We start from the raw sequence: 21,820 nt of genomic DNA, 5'->3' as shown, positions 1-21,820 counted from the left end.
GCAGCTAATATATGTGATTTATATGCTGAAGTCTAATCAAATAATAGTCAGAAATAGATTGTGGATAATGGTTCTGATTCATTCATCACACAGGAAATGGAAGTTAATATGCAATGAATTTCTTGAATGTATTTCACCACAAAAATGAAACCTCGAGGCTTGGCTGGGTAGCAGCCCCATTTAGCCCCTGCTGGTGGATGTCAAAACCACAAAACACTTCTGCAAAAAAAGAAAAGAAAAAAGGTTTCTGTATTAAGTAACAATTTACATACATGGTGTCAGAGTAATTCACTCAGTTATACGGTAATGTCCACTTCAGAGGACAAAAGTCTATTCCTGGGTCCGAGGAGTATATGAAACATTGTCAAATTACAGACCCCTACTATATAGTAATAATAACACCAGAGAGATTTCAAGTAGACACAGACTATCACAGTATTTTGATGTTGCGATTCATCTCTGTGGAAACAATTCTGCAACTGCATCTGAACAGTCTGAATGAACCGATTCACTCCAGATGAATCTCAGTTCTCAACACTAGACAGATTAGATCAAAGTGACTCGGTTCTCAGGTGCAGTTAATTACGGTCATTACCATTATATAGGACAATTGTGAAGCACGCGTACACGAAGGAAAGAATAATAGCCTTTATCATTGTGGAAGTATAATCTTTTTATTCAAGCAGCTTTTCAAACACTTGTTGAAGTTGACATTAACAGGTTTTGTAAGAGGAGGAGATGATGGAGTTGCCTTTATATGACACGAGCACGGGCCAGATGTGTTCATATGATCAGATGTCTCTGGGTGAGATGCTCCAGATCCAGGATCATGCAGTGAGTGAGGAGCAGGCCTGGGCCCTGTGCTTCCAGCTGAGCTCCGTCCTCTCTCAGGAGCCCCGGCAGCAGGGCTCGATGAGGCGGACTCTGGCGCTAGCCGACGCCGCAGGAGGAGTGCTGTTCTCCCGCGACGGCAGCGTCTCTCTGCGGCCCAGCGCTGGTGGTGCTGGTGAGAATACCCTTACATAACTGTCAGTTAGATTTAACATTTCAATAACTTGTGTTTAATAACAATAACATTTATAGGCATATTTAAAGAAATGCAATTTCTACTAAAATTAGTCAGAATACAATATCTAAGATGAGTAAAATAGACTAAGTAATGCAATTTGTAATCCATAACAGACTAGAGTCTGCCTAATCCTCCCAGCATTGATATCTTTGTAAAATCAATTAGATTAATTGTTTCATGGATGGGTCTTTCTTTATATCCTTTACAATGATATAATTCAAAAGTTACAAGATTTACATGTAAATACAAGAAATTGAAATGAAAGTAATTTGGGGATTTATGAGCGTTTTCATTTCCTAAATAAATAAATAATCCAATCTTGACACACTTTGTCTTGTCTTTAAAACACTGTTTAAATAATGTTCAGCCCCATAGAATTTCTTGCCCCATAGAATTTCAGTTTATGAGTTAAAAAGATTTTAATAGCATATTTGTAAATGCTTAATTTTTTTAGACATAAACTGCACTGTTGTAAGTGAACTGTCAATGCAATAAAACACCCTTTTTAACATCTCTGTCTGTAGGTAATTCATTTCTGATCGAGACAGAGGAACAGGTAGGCGAAGAGTTTATCTTCAGTTTTGTGCATAATAATAAATATAAAGTCATTAATTCAAGCATGTGCCATTAAGATTTGTCACTGTCTCTATAGGCCCTTGAGTTTGTGGGCCGTCTTGTGTACTTGAGTCTGGACTGGGGTCTGGAGACGCAGGTGGAGCGGGAATTGAGTGAGACCTTGGAGATCCTGTTGTGTCAGATGACCAAAGTGAACCTCAGCATCAGCGCCGATCGCTCCTGCCGACCCGTCTGCACCATCTCGGACGTCATCCAGGTGCTGACGTCATCAGAATCATCCGTCCACTGCGCTCACTGGATCGGGACCAGTCACAGAAGCCGAATGTGCTGTTGGTCTGAATGTGTGAAAGCGTGAGGATGTGGCCTGATCTTCCTGGCTTCTGTGTGCCGGTTGTGTTTCTGACAGGTTTGTAAGGAGCGCCTGTACGATCCCAGCCAGGCTGTCAAGCATTACAAGAGCGTGTGTTCCAGTCTGTTCTCGCACACCGTTGAGCTGTGCCAGTATCTGCAGATCGTTCAACAGTCCCGCGAGGTGAGCGAGTCTGAGAGGGCGCAGAGAGCTGTAGGTTAACTATATTGATCACAGTATTATTATGGTAGTAAAATGGATGATGGGTTTTTGCCTGCTGATGGTGTTTTTAGATGTGACTCATTTCTAAACCCAATTTTATATTGAAAAACACTCAGAGTCTGCAGAAACTGTTTGAATCGGAGACCCAGCTGGTTGCACGAGTGACCACTAACTGGGTAAGTAATGGGCTTTCAGAAAAAAATATCAACTTCACATTTACTATATTTGACTTGTATTCCTGGGTGAGCCCAGAACATGAACAATTTGTTCCCAATAATTAAGTATTTGTTCCCTTGTTTTAGTAAATCGTCGCCACGTAGAACTAATTTGTGAAAATGAGCTTTTATTGTTGTTTATATGTCTATGTGGTGCTTGTAAATTCATAAGTCAACAGCATTGCTGAGTATTTTCTCTTTAAAGGTACACGCTGACTTTTTGGGGCTTTTAGCGTATTCACTGGGCGAGTTATTACACGCACGGAGATGAAAAGGGTATGTATGGACTTGTCTAACTGGGGGATACGGTGAATAAGCTAAAGTCCCAAAAGTCGGCGTGATCCTTTAAAACTGCAGTGAACCAAAGACAGTCTCAAAAACACGCTTTGAAATCTCTGGTGTTTCTGACGTCACAAACTACCTTGTAACCAATCAGATCAACGTGTGATCGTCAACCAGTGGATCTCTGAGCTGAGTGAGTGGAGGCGGGGCTCATTTACATATTCATAGAACCACGTATACTAAATGAGGCAAGGGTGTAGTAGAGTTACATTCAAACTATTTTAAGGCATGAAGAAACCTTTTAAATGTGTCATTTTGGTGATCAAAGCTGAGTTTTAAGGGATAAAATTTACTACGGGGGACTTTAAAACAAAGGAATGAAAAGAGACTTATGACAACAGGGCCATGATTTAATGAAACAAGGGACAGAATTTTAGTGAAACGAGGGAACAAAGTAGTAAAATGTGTGGATGTATCAGTAATTCATGGCCACGATATACACACCCCACCCCCCACCCCCATGTCATCTAATACATGTATTGTTCATGTATTAATGTATTGCTCTAACTTTATCCTGTCCAAATACAAGTCGTTTTTATTCAAATCAGCATGAATTACTCACAACTGTGCTGTCTTAAGATTTTTTTGCATTGCAATAAATAAAAATAAATTGCCTTTTTCTACACAGACATATACATGTGTGTGTGTGTGTGTACTAAGTTTCTTGTCAGCTTTCATGGTCTAAGTCTCAATTTCAGTGTTTCAGTGTTTCTTGTTTCCACACTGCAGATGTGCACATGGAAGGATCTAGTGGATGAGTTGAGCAGAGGTGTAGTGTTGCGGCCGTTAGCGGAGACTTTAACTAAATGCCCACTGCCTGCTGAGACCCCTCCATTCAACCAGCTTCTGCGGGACATCCAGTGCAGACGATACACACTACGGAAAGTTCAGGTTTGTGTTCAGTCTGTCTTTGTTCATTTTCGAATGTTTCTTTTTTGCACTTCTGTCAATATTCTGCTTTAATGACTTGAAATAATTACCTAGTTCTGGCATGAAACTCTAGATGGCGCAGGCTGTCTTTGACTCATTTGGTAGCGATCACATCATCATCTACATGGCACAGCTGATTGGTTGCTGTTGCATCGGCGTCCAATGAGCTGCGGCTCAACATTCAAATAAATACCGGGGTGTTGCTGGTAGCAGCATGTCGGTGTTGGTTTTATCGTATCAATTCCAGCCCGACTCCTCATCCTTCGGCCGCACAGAGAACAGTGTATTCTTGACATGTCGACGACACGAACTCAACTCTTCTGCAACTACAGTGATTGAGGGTCCAAGTAGACGTTGTTCGCAGACAGCCAATGAAGACCATAGGCTGGCATTATGCTAATTTGTTACAAACCTACGTAGGTTCGTGCAGGAAGTAAAGCCCTATTTGGACGGGACTAGTTTAACATGGAGAGGTTGGGTAAAGTAATGATTACCAGAGCTTCTCTGTGGTTTTAGTCCCGTCCGAATGTGCATCTCAGTGATCATGACGGACAATGTCAGTAAAGATTACGGCGACTTTTACCTTCAGTAAAAAGGTTTGGAAAAATTACCTCAGGTAATACTAATCCCGTGCGAATACACCCGCTGTAAATATGTACGTAAATATTGTTTAAAAGTAGTTAGTCTGGAGGCGCTTGAAAAAGCATCAGTGTCGTTCTAGACGCTGGGACAAACTCAAGTGTTTTCCACACACCATTCCACACACCATTCAGATCAGAGAGAAGATCAAAAGTACTTGTTAGAGGCACGAAACATCTTTTAGTGTTAAGTGCCTATTACCAACACAATCCAATCTGAAGTTAATACATCGTTCGACCGGACATAACTGTTTTATATATATAAATATAGGTTATATGTGTTTGCGCACGTGATATCAGGAAGCAGCGTAATACACACATGAGGACAGGAGTGACGGCGATGCGCAAATCGAGTTACTCTCCCACTTCTGCTAGTTTTACTGAGATATCTTATCCCGTGCGATTCGGCCATTAATATTACAGACGTCCTGTGGTAAAATTACATTACTACTTTACATGCTCACAGCAATGTCTGTGAATGTATTGGCAGTAGCAAGTCTCTGGTCTTGCTCTGCAGCCGTAGCAGATCTATTCCGCCAAGACCAAATACATTAAGATTGCCACATCCATTACCATGCCAATCTCTATTACCATACCAATCTCCCGAGAGTTGTCATGACAGAATTTTTGTTGGATGTCTTGCCTAAATGTGCATCCTTGCATTCATAGGATGTGGGAGAAGGCCAGAGAAAGCCAGACACTCACCAGACTCTTCTAGAATTCATCCGCTTGCGGCCAAAATTACGACCGGTGAGAAGAATTTGTTTATTTCATAACCGATGATATGCTATTCATCGCATATGCAGATTTATATCTAAAAGTTTGTTTTTCTTCTCCGTAACATTTAGATATTAAAATCGAATAAAGCAGCCACAATAAAAGGAACTAGCTAGGTTAGCTGATTACCTTAAGTCTATGGCCCCATTTACACTGCATGGTTCAAGTGACCCAATTCCGAATTTTTTTTTTTTTTTTTTTTTTTCCTCATGTGGCAAAGATCGGATATGATCGGTGAAAAAAACGCATGGATTCCGATTTTCTCAGATCGGATTCAGGCCTCATTCTTATGTGGTAATAAATCGGATATGAATCGGATACGTGCATTTGCGTCTGCCATGTAAGCAGACAAATCGGATATTCCCCAGTAAATGCGAGTAAGTATCCGTACCCGATGGTCAAATTATGTATTCGTATGTGTTACGCGTGAGGATAAATGGATGATCATCACCTTCAACAGCGGACTCGAGGCGACGGTTGTGCGCGTTAATGAGCACTGCTTTTAAATGAACATTTCTTTAAAACGAAATTTATTTGACAATTTCATTTTCTTAATGGCATAAACAGGCTTTACTCCCTTGAAACTTAAACTGGAATGGAACATACTCATATTTGAGAGGATGTAGTTAATATATTCGTAAATAATGATTTATCATATCCACGCGCGACCCACCCGAAATTAATCAGAATGTTATTTTTATTAGCCTACTTAACCCGCCCGATCTGCGGATTATCCACAGAGCCCCCGCGGATATGACTGCAATCCGCGCATCACTATAATCATTTTGTCTGCTTCTGCATCCATTGCATATTGAGTTGTTTTACTTCATTTTCCAGGTCAGAATGTCTACATTTGGTTGTTTTGGCAGTGTATAGTGTAAATGCAAATATCAGATACAGGTCACTTTTAAAAGATGATGTAAGCGGGTCGTCAAAAAAATCGGATATAGTCAGCAAATCGGAATTGGGCATCAAGACTTGGAGTGTAAATGCAGCCTAAGTCACTCTCAGATCGTACAGCCGTTAACACTTTCTGCGATGAGACATGTTTTCCTGTTTGTTCATGCAACATTTGGCATGAAGCCTATTAGCAACAAGCCAAGTTCTAACAAAACTTACAGGGGACCGATTATGCCCCTTTTTCACAAGATGTAATATCTGTCTCTGGTGTCCTCAGAATGTGTTTGTGAAGTTTCAGCTCAAAATACCCGTTTGTGTCCCTTTAAATGCAAATGAGCTAATGCTAAGATAACGCTGGACCCTGTGCCTCCGAAGCAATCTTGATCCGCCTGGAAGGAAGAGGGGAGGTTTAAATCTCGCTGCGGCTGGACCACCCTCCATAAAGTGTTGAGTGTTCCTCAGGGTGTTTCCCTGTTCAGTTCCGGCTGTTGGCCTAAATGTTTCAATTGCAAACTATGGGCCCATTCAAGTTCATCCGTGCCCTCACGAGATGGCCGTTCAAGATGCTAACTTTGAAACAAATCCTCTCAAGTATGCCCAGGGGATTGGATTTTCTCAGTGGGTTAGAAAGATGCGCATTTTAATATCCAGATAGCCCCCCCCACATCACAGACCATTCTTGAGGTTCGCTTTTGAAGGGGTAGCCTACCAGTATACGGTCCTTCCGTTCGGACTATCCCTGTTTCCACGCACTTTTACAAAATGCATGGATGCAGCACTTTCCCCTCTGAGACAAAAGGGATGCACATCCTGAATTACCTTGACAACTCTGCCAAGATGAGCCAGTCGGAGGAAGAATTAATTTCTCACAGATCTGTGATCCTCAGCCATTTGAACTGCCTTGGACTCAGACTCAATTAAGCCAAGAGCTCGCGGTCTCCCAGCCAGAAAATCTCTTTTCCTGGGAGCGGTTCGAGATGTCTAAACCCACGAGCGCACTCATACAGCTCATTGGCTCGCCATTTCATTCAGAGCAGGGGCCCTTTCCCCTCTCAGAACTTTAGAGAGGAAGGACCCCAATCCTTATCAGATTGGAGTAAGCATTGGGTTGGTCTCGAGAAGGAAGGTGGTCACCGGTGGTCACCATGGATGCTTCCAACATAGGTTGGGGAGCTCTGTGCGAGGGTAGACCGACTTTTGGCCCCTGGTTGAGCACAGAAAAGGGGCTGCAAAAATTATGTCCGTTCTTCTGGCCCTCAAAACCTTCCAACCAGACCTAATAGGACACCACGTCTTAGTCCGGTCGGACAACATAGCGGTAGTGTCCTATATAAACCACCAAGATGGACTCAGGTCGCAGCCTCTGTACAGACTAGCCTGACGCCTTCTATTATGGGCACAACACAGCCTCTGAGAGCGCTGCATGTGCCAGGCAGACTGAACCAGGGAGCAGACTTGCTGTTCTGGGACAATGTGTTCCCAGGGGAATGGTCCGTCCATCCCCAGACGGTTCAAACAATCTGGAGCATCTTTGGCAAGGCAGAGGTTGACCTCTTCGCCTCCAAAGGCAACTCTCACTGCCTAATATTCTTTACAAAGAACATGGATGTGCTGGCCCACGAATGGCCCAGCCTTCCCCTTTATGCCTTTCCCCCAGTCACGCTGCTCCCTCAGGTCATCAAACAAATCGGGGAAGACAGGCATGCCACCCTTCTGGTGGTCCCTCTCTGGCAGATCCAGCCTTGGTTCTTGATTTCAGCTGCTTGCAGCAGCCCCATGGCCAATTCCCCTGAGGAAAGACCTCCTTTCCCAGGCAAACAGGACAATCTGGCATCCCCGACCCGAGATGTGGGCACTCCACGTGTGGGCCCTCAACGGGAACTTAAGGACCTCCCAGCGAGAGTCCTGAATATCTCAGAGGCTAGAGCTCTGTCCACAAGATGTCTCTATGCGCTTCTTCGGTCAAAAATTAAATCTTGTACGTTTTGAATTGTTTAATTTTTTAAGTGTGATGACACTTGGTGACTTTATATATAGTCAAGGCTGCAAAGCCGACTATGTTAGACCTATCACTTCTGCCACTAAAGATTGCTTTATCAATAATCTTCCTGATCAGTTTCACCATCTCAGCATCCCAGATAGCTTAGAAGAACTTGATATTGCAAAAGAAACTTTTAACTCTCTCTTTTCCAGCACTTTAGACACAGTTGCTCCGTTGCGCTTAAAGAAGATTAAAGAAAATAGTCCAACGCCGTGGTACAACGAGCACACTCGGGCCCTTAAGAGAGCAGCCAGAAAAATGGAGCGCAACTGGAAGAAAACAAAACTAGAGGTATTTCGCATTTCATGGAAAGAGAGCTTGATTGCTTACAGAGAGGCCTTAAAAGCTGCTAGATCTGCTTATTTTTCAACCCTATAAGAAGAAAATAAACATAATCCTAGGTATTTATTTGAAACAGTGGCTAAACTAACGAAAAAGAGCCCAGAAGTTTCCAAGCAACACAGCAGTAATGACTTTATGAACTTCTTCACTTATAAGATTGATAATATCAGGGAGAAAATTATAACTATGCAAGTTGCAACCGTCTAGTACAGTATCGCATCAGGCAGTGCATTGTAGTCTCCCTGAGGGAAAATTTGATTCATTCGTTGCTATAGGAGAGGAAGAATTTACTAAACTCGTTAAATCATCTAAATCTACATATATGTTAGACCCTATGCCGACTAAGCTACTGAAAGAAATACTTCCAGAGGTCATGGATCCTCTTCTTAATATCATTAATTCGTCTTTGTCTCTAGGATACGTACCAAAAACCTTTAAGCTGGCTAGGATTAAACCGCTTGTTAAAAAAATCGCAACTTGATCCTACAGAATTAGTCGATTACAGGCCGATCTCGAATCTACCTTTTCTGTCAAAGATATTAGAAAAGGCAGTGTCTTCACAACTGTGTTCCTTTCTTGAAAGAAATGATATCTGCGAGGATTTCCAGTCAGGATTTAGACCGTACCATAGTACTGAGACTGCTCTCGTTAGAGTCACAAATGATTTGCTCTTATCATCCGATCGTGGTTGTGCCTCTCTATTAGTGTTACTCGATCTTAGTGCTGCATTTGACACTATTGACCACAACGTTCTTTTAAATAGACTCGAACATTATGTTGGCATTAGTGGAATTGCATTAGCATGGTTTAAATCATCCTTATCTGACCGTTATCAGTTTGTAGCAGTAAATGAAGAGACGTCTCATCGATCACAAGTTCAGTATGGCGTACCACAAGGCTCAGTACTAGGACCGCTGCTGTTCACTCTGTACATGCTACCCTTAGGAGATATCATTAGGAAACATGGCATTAGCTTTCACTGTTATGCTGACGATACTCAGCTCTATATTTCTTCAAAACCTAACGAAACTTACCAATTCACAAAATTAACGGAATGCATAGCGGATATAAAAAATTGGATGACTCGTAATTTCCTACTAATAAATTCTGAAAAAAGAGATTCTAATTATTGGACAAAAAACGTCCTCACGTAATAATCTAGAATACTGTCTAACACTTGATGGCTGCTCTAAGTCTTCGTCGTCGGTTATGAACCTGGGTGTGCTCTTTGATGCCAATCTTTCATTTGAAAGTCACGTGTCTAGTATCTGTAAAACTGCATTTTTCCATCTTAAAAATATATCTAAATTACGTCATATGCTCTCATTGACAAATGCGGAACAATTAGTTCATGCGTTCATGACCTCAAGGCTAGATTATTGTAATGCTCTACTGGGTGGTTGTCCTGCACGCTTAATAAACAAACTACAGCTGGTTCAAAACGCAGCAGCTCGAGTTCTTACCAGAACCAGGAAGTATGACCATATTAGCCCGGTTCTGTCAAAACTGCACTGGCTCCCTATTAAACATCGCATCAATTAAATTTTTTTTTTTTTTTTTTTTTTTTTTAAGCAAACAATACAATACATATAAATACATAAAGAAAGCAACAGCAAAAAATAAGTATAGACAAATATAAATGCGGAGAAAAACAAGTGTCGGACCAATAAGCTTGTTAATGAAAAAAACAGAAAGAAGTGCATAATGCAAAGGAAAACAAATGATCAGACAAATAAACAAATATACAAACAACATAAAACAGAAGGCAAAGGGCGAACCGGTATCTGCTACATATACCTATATATATATATATATAATATATATATATATATATATATATATATATACAGTGAGGAAAATAAGTATTTGAACAACCTGCTATTTTGCAAGTTCTCCCACTTGGAAATCATGGAGGGGTCTGAAATTTTCATCGTAGGTGCATGTCCACTGTGAGAGACATAATCTAAAAAAAAAAATCCAGAAATCACAATATATGATTTTTTAACTATTTATTTGTATGATACAGCTGCAAATAAGTATTTGAACACCTGTCTATCAGCTAGAATTCTGACCCTCAAAGACCTGTTAGTCTGCCTTTAAAATGTCCACCTCCACTCCATTTATTATCCTAAATTAGATGCACCTGTTTGAGGTCGTTAGCTGCATAAAGACACCTGTCCACCCCATACAATCAGTAAGAATCCAACTACTAACATGGCCAAGACCAAAGAGCTGTCCAAAGACACTAGAGACAAAATTGTACACCTCCACAAGGCAGGAAAGGGCTACGGGGAAATTGCCAAGCAGCTTGGTGAAAAAAGGTCCACTGTTGGAGCAATCATTAGAAAATGGAAGAAGCTAAACATGACTGTCAATCTCCCTCGGACTGGGGCTCCATGCAAGATCTCACCTCGTGGGGTCTCAATGATCCTAAGAAAGGTGAGAAATCAGCCCAGAACTACACGGGAGGAGCTGGTCAATGACCTGAAAAGAGCTGGGACCACCGTTTCTAAGGTTACTGTTGGTAATACACTAAGACGTCATGGTTTGAAATCATGCATGGCACGGAAGGTTCCCCTGCTTAAACCAGCACATGTCAAGGCCCGTCTTAAGTTTGCCAATGACCATTTGGATGATCATGGGAGAAAGTCATGTGGTCAGATGAGACCAAAATAGAACTTTTTGGTCATAATTCCACTAAACGTGTTTGGAGGAAGAATGATGAGTACCATCCCAAGAACACCATCCCTACTGTGAAGCATGGGGGTGGTAGCATCATGCTTTGGGGGTGTTTTTCTGCACATGGGACAGGGCGACTGCACTGTATTAAGGAGAGGATGACCGGGGCCATGTATTGCGAGATTTTGGGGAACAACCTCCTTCCCTCAGTTAGAGCATTGAAGATGGGTCGAGGCTGGGTCTTAATGACCCGAAGCACACAGCCAGGATAACCAAGGAGTGGCTCTGTAAGAAGCATATCAAGGTTCTGGCGTGGCCTAGCCAGTCTCCAGACCTAAACCCAATAGAGAATCTTTGGAGGGAGCTCAAACTCCGTGTTTCTCAGCGACAGCCCAGAAACCTGAATGATCTAGAGATGATCTGTGTGGAGTAGTGGGCCAAAATCCCTCCTGCAGTGTGTGCAAACCTGGTGAAAAACTACAGGAAACGTTTGACCTCTGTAATTGCAAACAAAGGCTACTGTACCAAATATTTACATTGATTTTCTCAGGTGTTCAAATACTTATTTGCAGCTGTATCACACAAATAAATAGTTAAAAAATCATACATTGTGATTTCTGGATTTTTTTTTTTAGATTATGTCTCTCACAGTGGACATGCACCTACGATGACAATTTCAGACCCCTCCATGATTTCTAAGTGGGAGAACTTGCAAAATAGCAGGGTGTTCAAATACTTATTTTCCTCACTGTATATATATATATATATACATATACATATACATATACATATACATATACATATACATATACATATACATATACATATACATGCACATACACATATCCATAAACATATATATACACATACATACAGACAAAAAAGAAAGAATTAAATTAAATAAAAATAATAAGAGGCATATGCAGAGAAAAGGGAATGTAGATTGAGATAGATTGAATAGATGAAAAAAAAAACAGAAAAAAAATAATAGAAATTAAAATGGGGATGTTAGAGAGTTAAAATGGCTATTGCATGATTTAATTGATTTCCTGCTATTTATGCACCATTCCAGTGGAATATGGACATGCACCTTCCACTCCAAGAGGTCTTGTAAGGGCTCACCAAAGCACATTGGCCGGACCTTCCGGATCATTTGTACATGACCCGGTCGCGTTTCTGCCTGTACTCGGGTAAAACCGTTTCAAGAGCTGTCTTCTAAGGGCTCACCAAAACACATTGGCCGGACCTTCCGGATCATTGGAGCATGACCCGGTCGCGTCTCTGCCTGCGCTTGGATTTAAAAATAAATAAATAATGATAATAATATTTGACCATCAATTGTAGTCATAGCAGGGTATGCATTTCAAGCCAGGCATCATATATTGTCTTGGTCTACAGACCCGTTGGGTCCTGTCATGACCTTGTCGAGGGTGAGAAAGAAGGGGTAGGGAATGTGGACAGGAGACCAAGGTATAGAGTGAGAAGAGTAAAAAGGGGAGGGAAAGGGAGAAGAGAAGAGAGAAGAAAAAATAAAATAAAAAAATAAATAATAATAATAATAATAATAATAATAAAAATAATAATATACATATACATACATACATATTATATATATATATATATGTGTATATATATATGTATGTACATATACATACATACATACATACACATAATAATAGATAATAATAATTGATGATATTTATAAGGTAGATGTATGTGTGGTTCATGCCTTTAAAGCCCTTCATACAAATTATATAGCGACAGTTAAAGGTAATCTAAAGTAATTGCGACATACATACATAAATAGACTTACAAACATATATAACAATACATGCATATATACACACTCACATACACACACTTACATATATAGTTATATATACCCGTATACGTAATAAAAAAATATTAATAACAATAATAATGTCTTAGGCATACTCACATGCCTTACACATACATAATGTACTAACTAGTAAAATGCAGAATTAAAATGCAAAACAGTACCATGGATATATCAGATATCTTTATCCTTTACATTTCCTGATATATTAATACAGGTTATAAGTATATTCAGAGGGTATTAAATATCATTGATTTGCACTGTGTAAGTTTTTTTTACGTCATATAAATAAATGGTGAGGCACCAATTCATCTCTCAGGGCACATTAATGTTTAGTGATTCAGTAATGGTACCAAAAATGTGTATAAATTTAGTTAATTTGTGTTTGAGAATAGCCGTCTGTTTTTCTTTGATAATATGATCTATTAATAGCTGTTGCCATTGTATAATACTGATTTTATTTTTATTTTTCCAATTGATCAAAATTGTTTTCTTGGCGAAACCTAGAGACAGAAGTAAGGGTGATGTATGTTCTAGTGGGGGGTTTATGTTTAATGTGTCTCCTAGAAGACATAATGACGGATTTGCCGGGATATTACGTTTAAGGTAGACAGATAATTTTCCTTTGATTTCTTTCCAAAATTTGGTAACTGGGGGGCAAGACCAGATGGCATGAAAGTAGTGATCTTGTGTATTGAGATTACAGTTCATCAATTTTAAAATATTGCTGATCACGTACGAAGCACTAAATGGTTTAGCTCCGCAGTACTTGAGCGAGCTCTTAACGCATTATAGTCCGTCACGTCTATTGCGATCTCAAAATTCCGGCCAGTTGATAATACCTATAATATCAAAATCGACTGCTGGCGGTAGATCCTTCTCCTATTTAGCACCAAAACTTTGGAACAGTCTTCCTACCATTGTCCGGGAAGCAGACACACTCTGTCAGTTCAAAGCCAGATTAAAGACACATCTCTTTGACCTAGCTTTCACTTAATACATCATAGACTTCTATAATTCAATGTTAGGCTGCATAGATTAGGTCAGCCGGAACCGGGAACACTTCCCATAAATCCTGATGTTACATCATAAGAAGAATAGCATCTACGCTAATTTTAGTGTCTGTGTTTATCCCGAGGTTTTCCCGCAGCCTGCCGTATCCAGGCCGTATCCAGATCTGACGAAGGACCTTCGCCTGGACCCGATGACAACGCAGTGCTGAAGTGCCAACTAGTCTCTCCCTATGGAGGATCCCTTTACCACTCTACAGATAAGGCGTTGTCGGGAAACTCAATTCGTGTATCTACCCCGAATTGATAAAATAAAATAAAATTCTGTATCAAAATTTATAAGGAAAGACCAGTACTTTGTTTAGGCTGGGTTTTTAGGGAATTCCAAACCTGTGCACATATATTCTAACGCACATAACTATAGAACCCATTCTAAATGCGCATGTGAACGCCATCAGCGTTTCTCACAGGTTCGTGTTTAAAGTCTGTGTAGAGAGAATGGTGTCGTCTTAGCGGCCCCTAATTTAATAACAAATGATTGTTGCGACGGAACTTTAGCTGGAAAATAACTTTATTCAAGAACCGCTATAAAGCCAAAACAATCTCTGTTACCTTAAATTATACGTTTATCTCTGTAAAGCTGCTTTGAAACAATCTACGTTGTTAAAAGCGCTATATAAATGAAGATGACTTGACTTTTGTTGTATTCGCTATGTGAACACAAAAAAAACCATGGACATGATTCGGATATGTTAAAGGGTCGTAAAAAAGTCACACTTGGCTTCCTCGCGGCCAAAAATGACCGTCATAGGAAATGAATGGGAAATACGAAAAAATACGAAAACTCTGAGAAACTTTTGGTGGTACAAACTACAAATCAGCCACTGTGCACAGCAATTAAGGGGTGACACTCTAAAACATCAAGAGTGCAATAAGACATTCCACACACACACACACACACACACACACACACACACACACACACACACACACACACACACACACACACACACACACAGAGAAATGAACTGGTAAGACTGAAACAGCAAATTGTGCTCCAAACTATATAAAAACTATATAATCATAACTCCAAAACTGTAACAAGGAGAGTCAAAAGGTAGGTATCGTTTGAAAGAACTTTTTTAATTTTTTGAAAATATAAATTAGATTACATTTGGACATTGCCCTGCCGAGAAACTGCTAATAAAAGACAAAGTATATATATAATTTTTATTATGATTTTGCTTATCTTTCTTATTTTTCATGGAATAACTCAGGAAGGAAATAAGGTAAGAGGAGGAAAATTCTTATTTTAGTGAAGTCCCCATACATGTTTGCTGCATCTGGATAATTATTATTTTATTTTTTATTTTTTGGATAAAGGAATCAAAAGTTGTAGCATTTGGAACAGAGATAGCCTTTTTGTACGGTCGTTGATGCCCCCTCATGGGCAATTGATTCTCCATGAAGAATATCTTGTCATAAAAGCAATAGATTGTTAATTTTGGGCAATTACATTTTAATTGTAATAATATGCTGTAAAAAAATGAAGTGTCATTTTCAATGATCTGTGAATGTTTCATAAGCTGTATGATGTTTTTGACACATTGAAGTACATTATTTTATAGATTATGAAAAAAAGAAATTCTATTTATCAGCAAATAACTCAGCAATACGTAAGATTTTTTCAAAGTGGCTACATTCACTGTAAAGTTCAGACTCTAAGCTTTCAAATGACATCAACTTTGTGTCAATCAACGCACAATTTTTGAAAAATATGGTAATGAATATTTTCGCAGCTAGGTGGTACACTTGGTTTTAGAGGGATTACTCTGATTAGATGCCGAGAGCTGAGATCCTACGCTTTTAAAATGATACATATTTTGTGTTCCATTCAGTGGTTGCTTAGTAATTAGATTTTTTTTCTTTTCCGAATGGGAATCAAAAAAATAAAATAAATAAGAAATATTAATTCTAATGGAAAAAATAGCTCATAAAAATTTTATAAATATTGCATGGTAGCATAGAAACCTTTCAAAATTTTAAATAATAATCACAAAATATTATTGAACAAAAATATATTACATTGGTTTTCCTGAAAAAAAAAAAGTTAAATTAAGGCTTCGTGCTTTTTTGACCGCGAAGAAGCCAAGTTTGACCCGTAAACGAAGAAGCCCTGAGGGTTAAAATAATGTTTATAATTATTATTATTATTACATTTTTATTCCTATTTTTTTTAACCTACAGTTTGATAATGGTTGTTTGCTGTTGTTATTTTATATTTTTGCTGTTCGATCATAATTGCTGTTCCCTTCGGTTTTCTAAAGTTCCCTAAAGTTTTTATTACCATTTATAGAATTAAAATGAATAAAATACCAATTAATTGCAAAATGTCTGTATAAAGTATTTTGAATTATCACTATCCATCCCTTATTTTGTTCTTTTTTTTTTTTTTATAAATACTGAGTAACAAATGTTTGCGTTGTGTTCCCTTTCTAAACAAATGTTATTGTTTGATTGTAATCCTAATGCAAAACCTGATAACTGAAGAAAAAAAAGTCTTTTAGAATATCTAAATATATATCTAAATTAAAAAAAAAACGAATAAGATAGAGAAATCATGTCTAAAACAACAATAGGAATCAAAAAGCCTTTCTATGTATTTATATAGGAAGCTATAGGCAGCCTACAGGCGGTTACAGGACATTACACACATTTATATATTTTAAAGCCACTAGATGGCGCTCTTCTCACTTGACTTTTTTTTTTTAGGCCTGCACTCTATTTTGATGTGAAATGTTGCATTTATTGATAAAAAAAAAAAAAAAAAAAAAAATTAATTCTAATGGAAAAAATAGCTCATAAAAATTATATAATTAATGCAAAGTATCATAAAAATCTTAAAAAATTCTAAATAAAAATAATATATATATATTATTGAACAAAAATATATTTCATTGGTTTTAAAAAAAAAGTTCAATTTTAAGGCTTCGGTCTTTTTTGACCGGGAGGAAGCTAAGTGACCCATTTACGAAGAAGCCAAGAGGGTTAAGTGTCTGGTGTTCAGTCCGGAACCAGGACCCTTTTTCATGCGAAATACCTCTGGTACATTTCTTCTAACAAGAGCTAATGGTCGTGGGTCGGACCCCCTCCACTCTCAAAGTCTATGTGGCGGCCATAGCAGCACAGCACTTTCCCGTGGCCGGCTAATCTCTGGGTAGAAGTGAACTGGTCGTCCGCTTCCTAAAAGGGGCAAGGAGGCTCAACCCGCCTCGTCCTCTTACATACCCTCTTGGGATCTATCTACGGTCCTTAGGGCCCTCAAAGGTCCCTCATTCGAGCCGCTACAGTCGGCCGAGCTCTGGCCACTTTCACTTAAGACCTCTCAACGGCTAGCATTAGCATCGGTCAAGCGAGTGGGTGACCTGCAAGCGCCCCCCTTCAGTGCTTCCTGCCTCGAGTTTCGGGCCTAACTACCCCAAGTCGTCCTCAAGCCAAGTTATCACTATGTGCCCAAAGTGCTATCTAGTCCGTTCAGAGTAAGAGTAAGTTATTATGCTGTCGGCTCTTCCTGATTCGGAAGACGGGCGTCAACTTCACTTACTCTGCCCTGTCCAGGCCTTGAAAGTATATATACAGCACTTCGTCCATTTCAGACAGTCAGAGTAGCTCTTTGTATGCTTGTTGGCTACACCAAAGGGCTTCCGGTCACGAAGCAGAAACGATCCCGCTGGATAGTGGACGTTATCGCGTTGGCTTATGCTTCGGTGGGCCTTCAATGCCGCATCAGAGCACACTCCACGAGAGGTGTGGCCTCTTCCTGGGCGTGGTCCAGTGGTGTCTATTGGCGACATCCTCGCCGCCAACCTTCGCCAGCTATTACAACTTGGAGGTCCCTGCGCTGCAGGCACATGTATTCTGTATAGTTGGAGTTGACCTCAGAGGGAGCTCAACCCACTATTACTTCTCCGGAGGCTCCGACCACAGTCCAAGACCCTCTTTTGTTGGGCATAACTTGCCCTTCCCTAGCCCTACCGCCTAGGGACCCTTACTCAAGCGTCCCAGGCTAGGACCACATAACGTGGTGTTCTGCTTGCATAGCACGGCGTGATTGGATTGGTTCCCCGTAGCTTCTAGCAAAGACACAATGAGTAAATGTTTCGAAAGGGAACGTCTCGGTTACTTGCGTATCCTCTGTTCCCTGAGATAACGGGAATGAGTATTGCTTAGACGGCCGTCTTATGTCGCTACACGACTGGTTCATCCAGTTCCCCCTGACCAGCCGATGGGCGAGCTCAGATCGCTGTACTGTTATGGCTGTGCAGTGGCACTGCTTTTTTTAAATTAAAGGCTTCAAAATTCTGAGAAAAGGAGTTTCCCCATAGCGTCTAGCAAAGATGCAATACTTGTTCCCGTTATCTCAGTTAACCGAGGATACGCAAGTTACCAAAGCGTTTTTTTGTCCTAAAGTTTCATCAACATATAAAAACTTGCATCTCCAAAACAGTTTTGGCGGTTTTAATCATCCCTTCCCATCCAACCATCTGTCATACAAATAGACTTTTCACCTTTCTAATCCATTCCCTGTGGACTGCAGTTTGAATTTATGATTGGAAGTTTACTTTTGCAACATCAGATTTCTCAGCTAACAGGTTTTGCTTTTCCTATATTGATTTCTTCTTCCTCAGGCCTCAGAGCGTAAGATGGGGCTGAAGCCCAAAGAGCAGAGCAGTCTACATGAGCTACTTATGGAGGAGATTCGCTCTATGAACCACTGGAAACGCCTGGCAAACAACAGGGAGACAACCTACCAATGTACACAACTCTGGGCTTTCAGTTTTTTGTAACTCCTGAATTTGTGAACCACTGACAGTTTTGATTCCTTAAGCAGCAGATGGCTCAACCATTAATAAAGAGCCTGAAGACGCCTCTTTTCTGAAGTCAGCTTCACACGGGATACCTTCAGATGTAAGTTTTTGCATGTCCTCGCATGGCATTTTGTAACTATTACGTTTTGATGACTTGGTTAATTTGTATGATTTTGTACAATCTCATTTGTACTTTCGTACGATCTGCTCATGCACCAATGATGGGTATGGTTAGGGGTGGGGTTAGAGGAGGATCTTTGTTTTTTTGGGGGGGTTTACGATTCAAATTGTATGAATTCATAGGAAATTGCCACCTCGTAATGTATTTGTTTTCCTGTGAGATCAGGTTGGTCCTCTTCATATTTCAAGCAGCACTTACACAAATGCAAACTTGCAACAGATATCTTTGCAGTTTTGTAAAATGTATTCCCTAACTGTGCAGGAAACTCTTGGTTCAGGAAATCTTGTGCAAGACAGCAGCGTTACAGGTGAGATCTTGATTTTTGCAGCAATAGGTGAAACCAGAGTAGTTTGTGTCTGTCACAATTGACCTCCAAATAAAATAAATGTAAATTACAACAAAAAATTATAAAAAATTACTTTATGAGAACTAAGTACATTTAACCCATTAATACATAATACCCATTAGTACATAAAGGATATTACAGTTATTGGGGATTAACTGGCTTGGAAAAAGTCTCAATACATTTTTCTTTTTCTTTTTTTTTTTTAGATGAAATATGATCTGGACATAAATGTTTTCATAAGATTTACCAAATGTGGTTAACATGTCATCCAATCCCCCTAGACTTCGGAATCTGCACAGGAAAACGCCGGACCAGATCTTTTGCTTGCAACAGGGATCTCTTCAAAGGGGTGCGTCACCTTGGGGGAATCAAGGAAACACTTGAAATATTTACTCTGTGGACATTAAGTTACATGAAATGAAGACTGCAGGTCTTGTCTGTCTTTTTGCACTTTTTATATCAACAAAATCTCTCTCATAAGTATAACTTTTTCCCAAACTTTTTTGTAAAGTACTGAGAAATTGTACTTTAGTTTAAGTACAGATAATATGGCAAAACTTTTATTAAATTAAAAGCACCTACCCAAAAAGTACTTGAGTGAAAGTAAAAAAGTATCCACGTTTAATTTTACTAAGGTATTTGCAAGTTCAAAAATGAACTTTTCTAAGGTTTCTTAAATAGCAATTTTCATTTTAGTATTTTTGATGCAAAAGGCCTTTTCTCATTGTTCTGACAGTGTAAAACTTTAAGACACAGTTCTACTTTTATTGTTCTGTGTCTGAAAGGGATTGTTAAACCAAAAATGAAAATTGTCACCCATGTCACAATAAGATAAAAAAAAAAAGTATTTCTCTTTTAAAATGTCGAGGGATTTAATTCAAATGACATATGTACTTTGTACTTCTAAGTTTACATGAAATTGTAATGAGTAAAAAAAACATTTACACCTTTTTTGAAATGTTGATGAGTACAAGTATTTGTTTTTAACAGAACTCAGTATTTTGGGGGCGGGGGGGGGGAAGGAAATCTGTACCTGAGTACCTTTCTATACATTTCACCCCAAGGTTAAGAGCAGGAACAAGGGGTCTGTTCTCACAACGATCGTTGATGTCATGAAAATGCATAGTTCTGAAGAAAAAGGAGATCTGGATAATATGTTGTGTGAGAGATACCAGGACTGGCGGGTGAGAATTCCTGATTCAGGATCTAAAAATGTTGTTCAGACAGCAGGCAAATCAGAATTTCTTTCTCAAATCAGATCTTTTCAGGCAGACTGGTTGCACCATTCAATTAAGATTTGTGTGTCCACTGTCCAGACATAACCACAGGTTGGGTTGGTTTGGTAACGGCGTAGGCGTGACCATGTTTGTGATGACGAGGCTTTCAAAACGGATGCAGGAAAAATGGAGGTGCATCATCTTGCTCTCCAAATTAGCGCCCTGTCGAGTCGTGGTGCAGAACTCTTCCGTCACACAGGAAAACTCAGTGAAGGAGGAGACTGGTGTACAGTTGCAATCGAAATTATTCAACCCCCATTGCAAATCAGGTTTATTGGCAAAATTTAGACGTTCAGCTGTTTGCAATGAACAAATCAAAAAGTTATTGAAATAGCTCAACACAACAAATATTTCAAGTGGTTTCCCCAAATTCAACAAAATGCAACTTTTAATGACTTATGCAGTCTCAAAATTATTCAACCCCTTCATGGCAAGCATCTTTAGTACTTATGACACCCTTTTGCTGTTCAGACCTGCTGAAAACGAGATGTATAACCAGACACCAGCTTCTGGCAGCGTTTCTGAGGAATCTTAGCCCATTCCTCATGAGCAATGGCCTCCAGTTCAGTAATATTCTTGGGTTTGTGTTCTGCAACCGCTGCCTTGAACCCCATAGAAAATCTCTGGTGGCATTTGAAGTCGGGACTGTGATGGCCACTGTAGACTCTTCCAGGACGACTTCTGCAACTTGGAATTTGAGGTATGCTTGGGATCATTGTCCTGTTGGAAGGTCCAATGACGTCCAAGCTTCAAATTCCTTACTGACGGCATGACGTTTTCTCCTAGGATTCCCTGATACTTCAATAAAACCACCTTGCCTTCCACACATTGCAGGTTTCCAGTGCCAGAGGATGTAAAGCAGCCACAGAGCATCACCGAGCCCCACCATGCTGAACTGTTGACAGTGTTCTTACCAGCACATGCTTCAAATCTTCTTCCTCTGGACATACCGCTGATCCACAGGGGGGAAAAGTTAAAGTTTTGCTTCAGTGCTCCACAGAACAGAAATTCTGTGGCTTATTTATGATTTTGAGCAAATTGGAGCTGACTTTTCTTGTGGTTTTTGGTCAGTAGTGGTGTTTGTCTTGGTGAACGTGCCTTACTGTGCAGCTGAAACCTCAGTGCCTGTTGCCACCAAGTCTTGCTGCAGGTCTTCTGCAGTCACTCAAGGGTTTTTCTGACCCTGCCTTCTCAGAAATCTGGTTGCAGCCAATGATAGCT

At 39.8% G+C, this 21,820-nt stretch overlaps 2 protein-coding genes across 6 annotated transcripts in view; one reads left to right on the top strand and one right to left on the bottom strand.

Annotated features, from left to right (window-relative positions):
* Window positions 1–566: 566 nt before the first annotated feature.
* LOC308703658 (protein spire homolog 2) overlaps window positions 567–21,820 on the top strand; it is a 27,307-nt gene continuing 6,053 nt past the window's right edge. Inside the window, exons 1-12 of one of the 5 annotated variants that reach the window (XM_081387386.1) lie at window positions 572–1,006; window positions 1,594–1,625; window positions 1,722–1,901; window positions 2,052–2,177; window positions 2,333–2,392; window positions 3,503–3,664; window positions 5,011–5,091; window positions 18,616–18,742; window positions 18,819–18,895; window positions 19,238–19,283; window positions 19,604–19,671; window positions 20,387–20,506. In XM_081387386.1, coding sequence (XP_081243512.1) covers window positions 739–1,006; window positions 1,594–1,625; window positions 1,722–1,901; window positions 2,052–2,177; window positions 2,333–2,392; window positions 3,503–3,664; window positions 5,011–5,091; window positions 18,616–18,742; window positions 18,819–18,895; window positions 19,238–19,283; window positions 19,604–19,671; window positions 20,387–20,506 — 1,347 coding nt within the window. In that variant the 5' untranslated portion in view covers window positions 572–738. Of the gene's footprint in view, window positions 1,007–1,593; window positions 1,626–1,721; window positions 1,902–2,051; window positions 2,178–2,332; window positions 2,393–3,502; window positions 3,665–5,010; window positions 5,092–18,615; window positions 18,743–18,818; window positions 18,896–19,237; window positions 19,284–19,603; window positions 19,672–20,386; window positions 20,507–21,820 lie in introns of all 5 variants that reach the window. The other 4 variants (XR_014031732.1, XM_081387388.1, XM_081387387.1 and 1 more) reach the window with 4 other exon arrangements.
* The window catches only part of LOC308703657 (uncharacterized protein), a 24,728-nt gene continuing 22,434 nt past the window's right edge, over window positions 19,527–21,820 (bottom strand). Inside the window, exon 5 of the transcript XR_014031731.1 lies at window positions 19,527–19,680. The gene's annotated coding sequence lies outside the window, so the exon portion shown is untranslated. The remainder of the gene's footprint in view (window positions 19,681–21,820) is intronic.

The sequence above is a fragment of the Scardinius erythrophthalmus genome (genome assembly GCF_964197995.2).
Source record: "Scardinius erythrophthalmus genome assembly, chromosome: 15".
NCBI lineage: Eukaryota > Metazoa > Chordata > Actinopteri > Cypriniformes > Leuciscidae > Scardinius > Scardinius erythrophthalmus.
The sequence above is the reverse complement of the archived record's forward strand: the minus strand, read 5'-3'. Positions and strand labels throughout refer to the sequence as shown.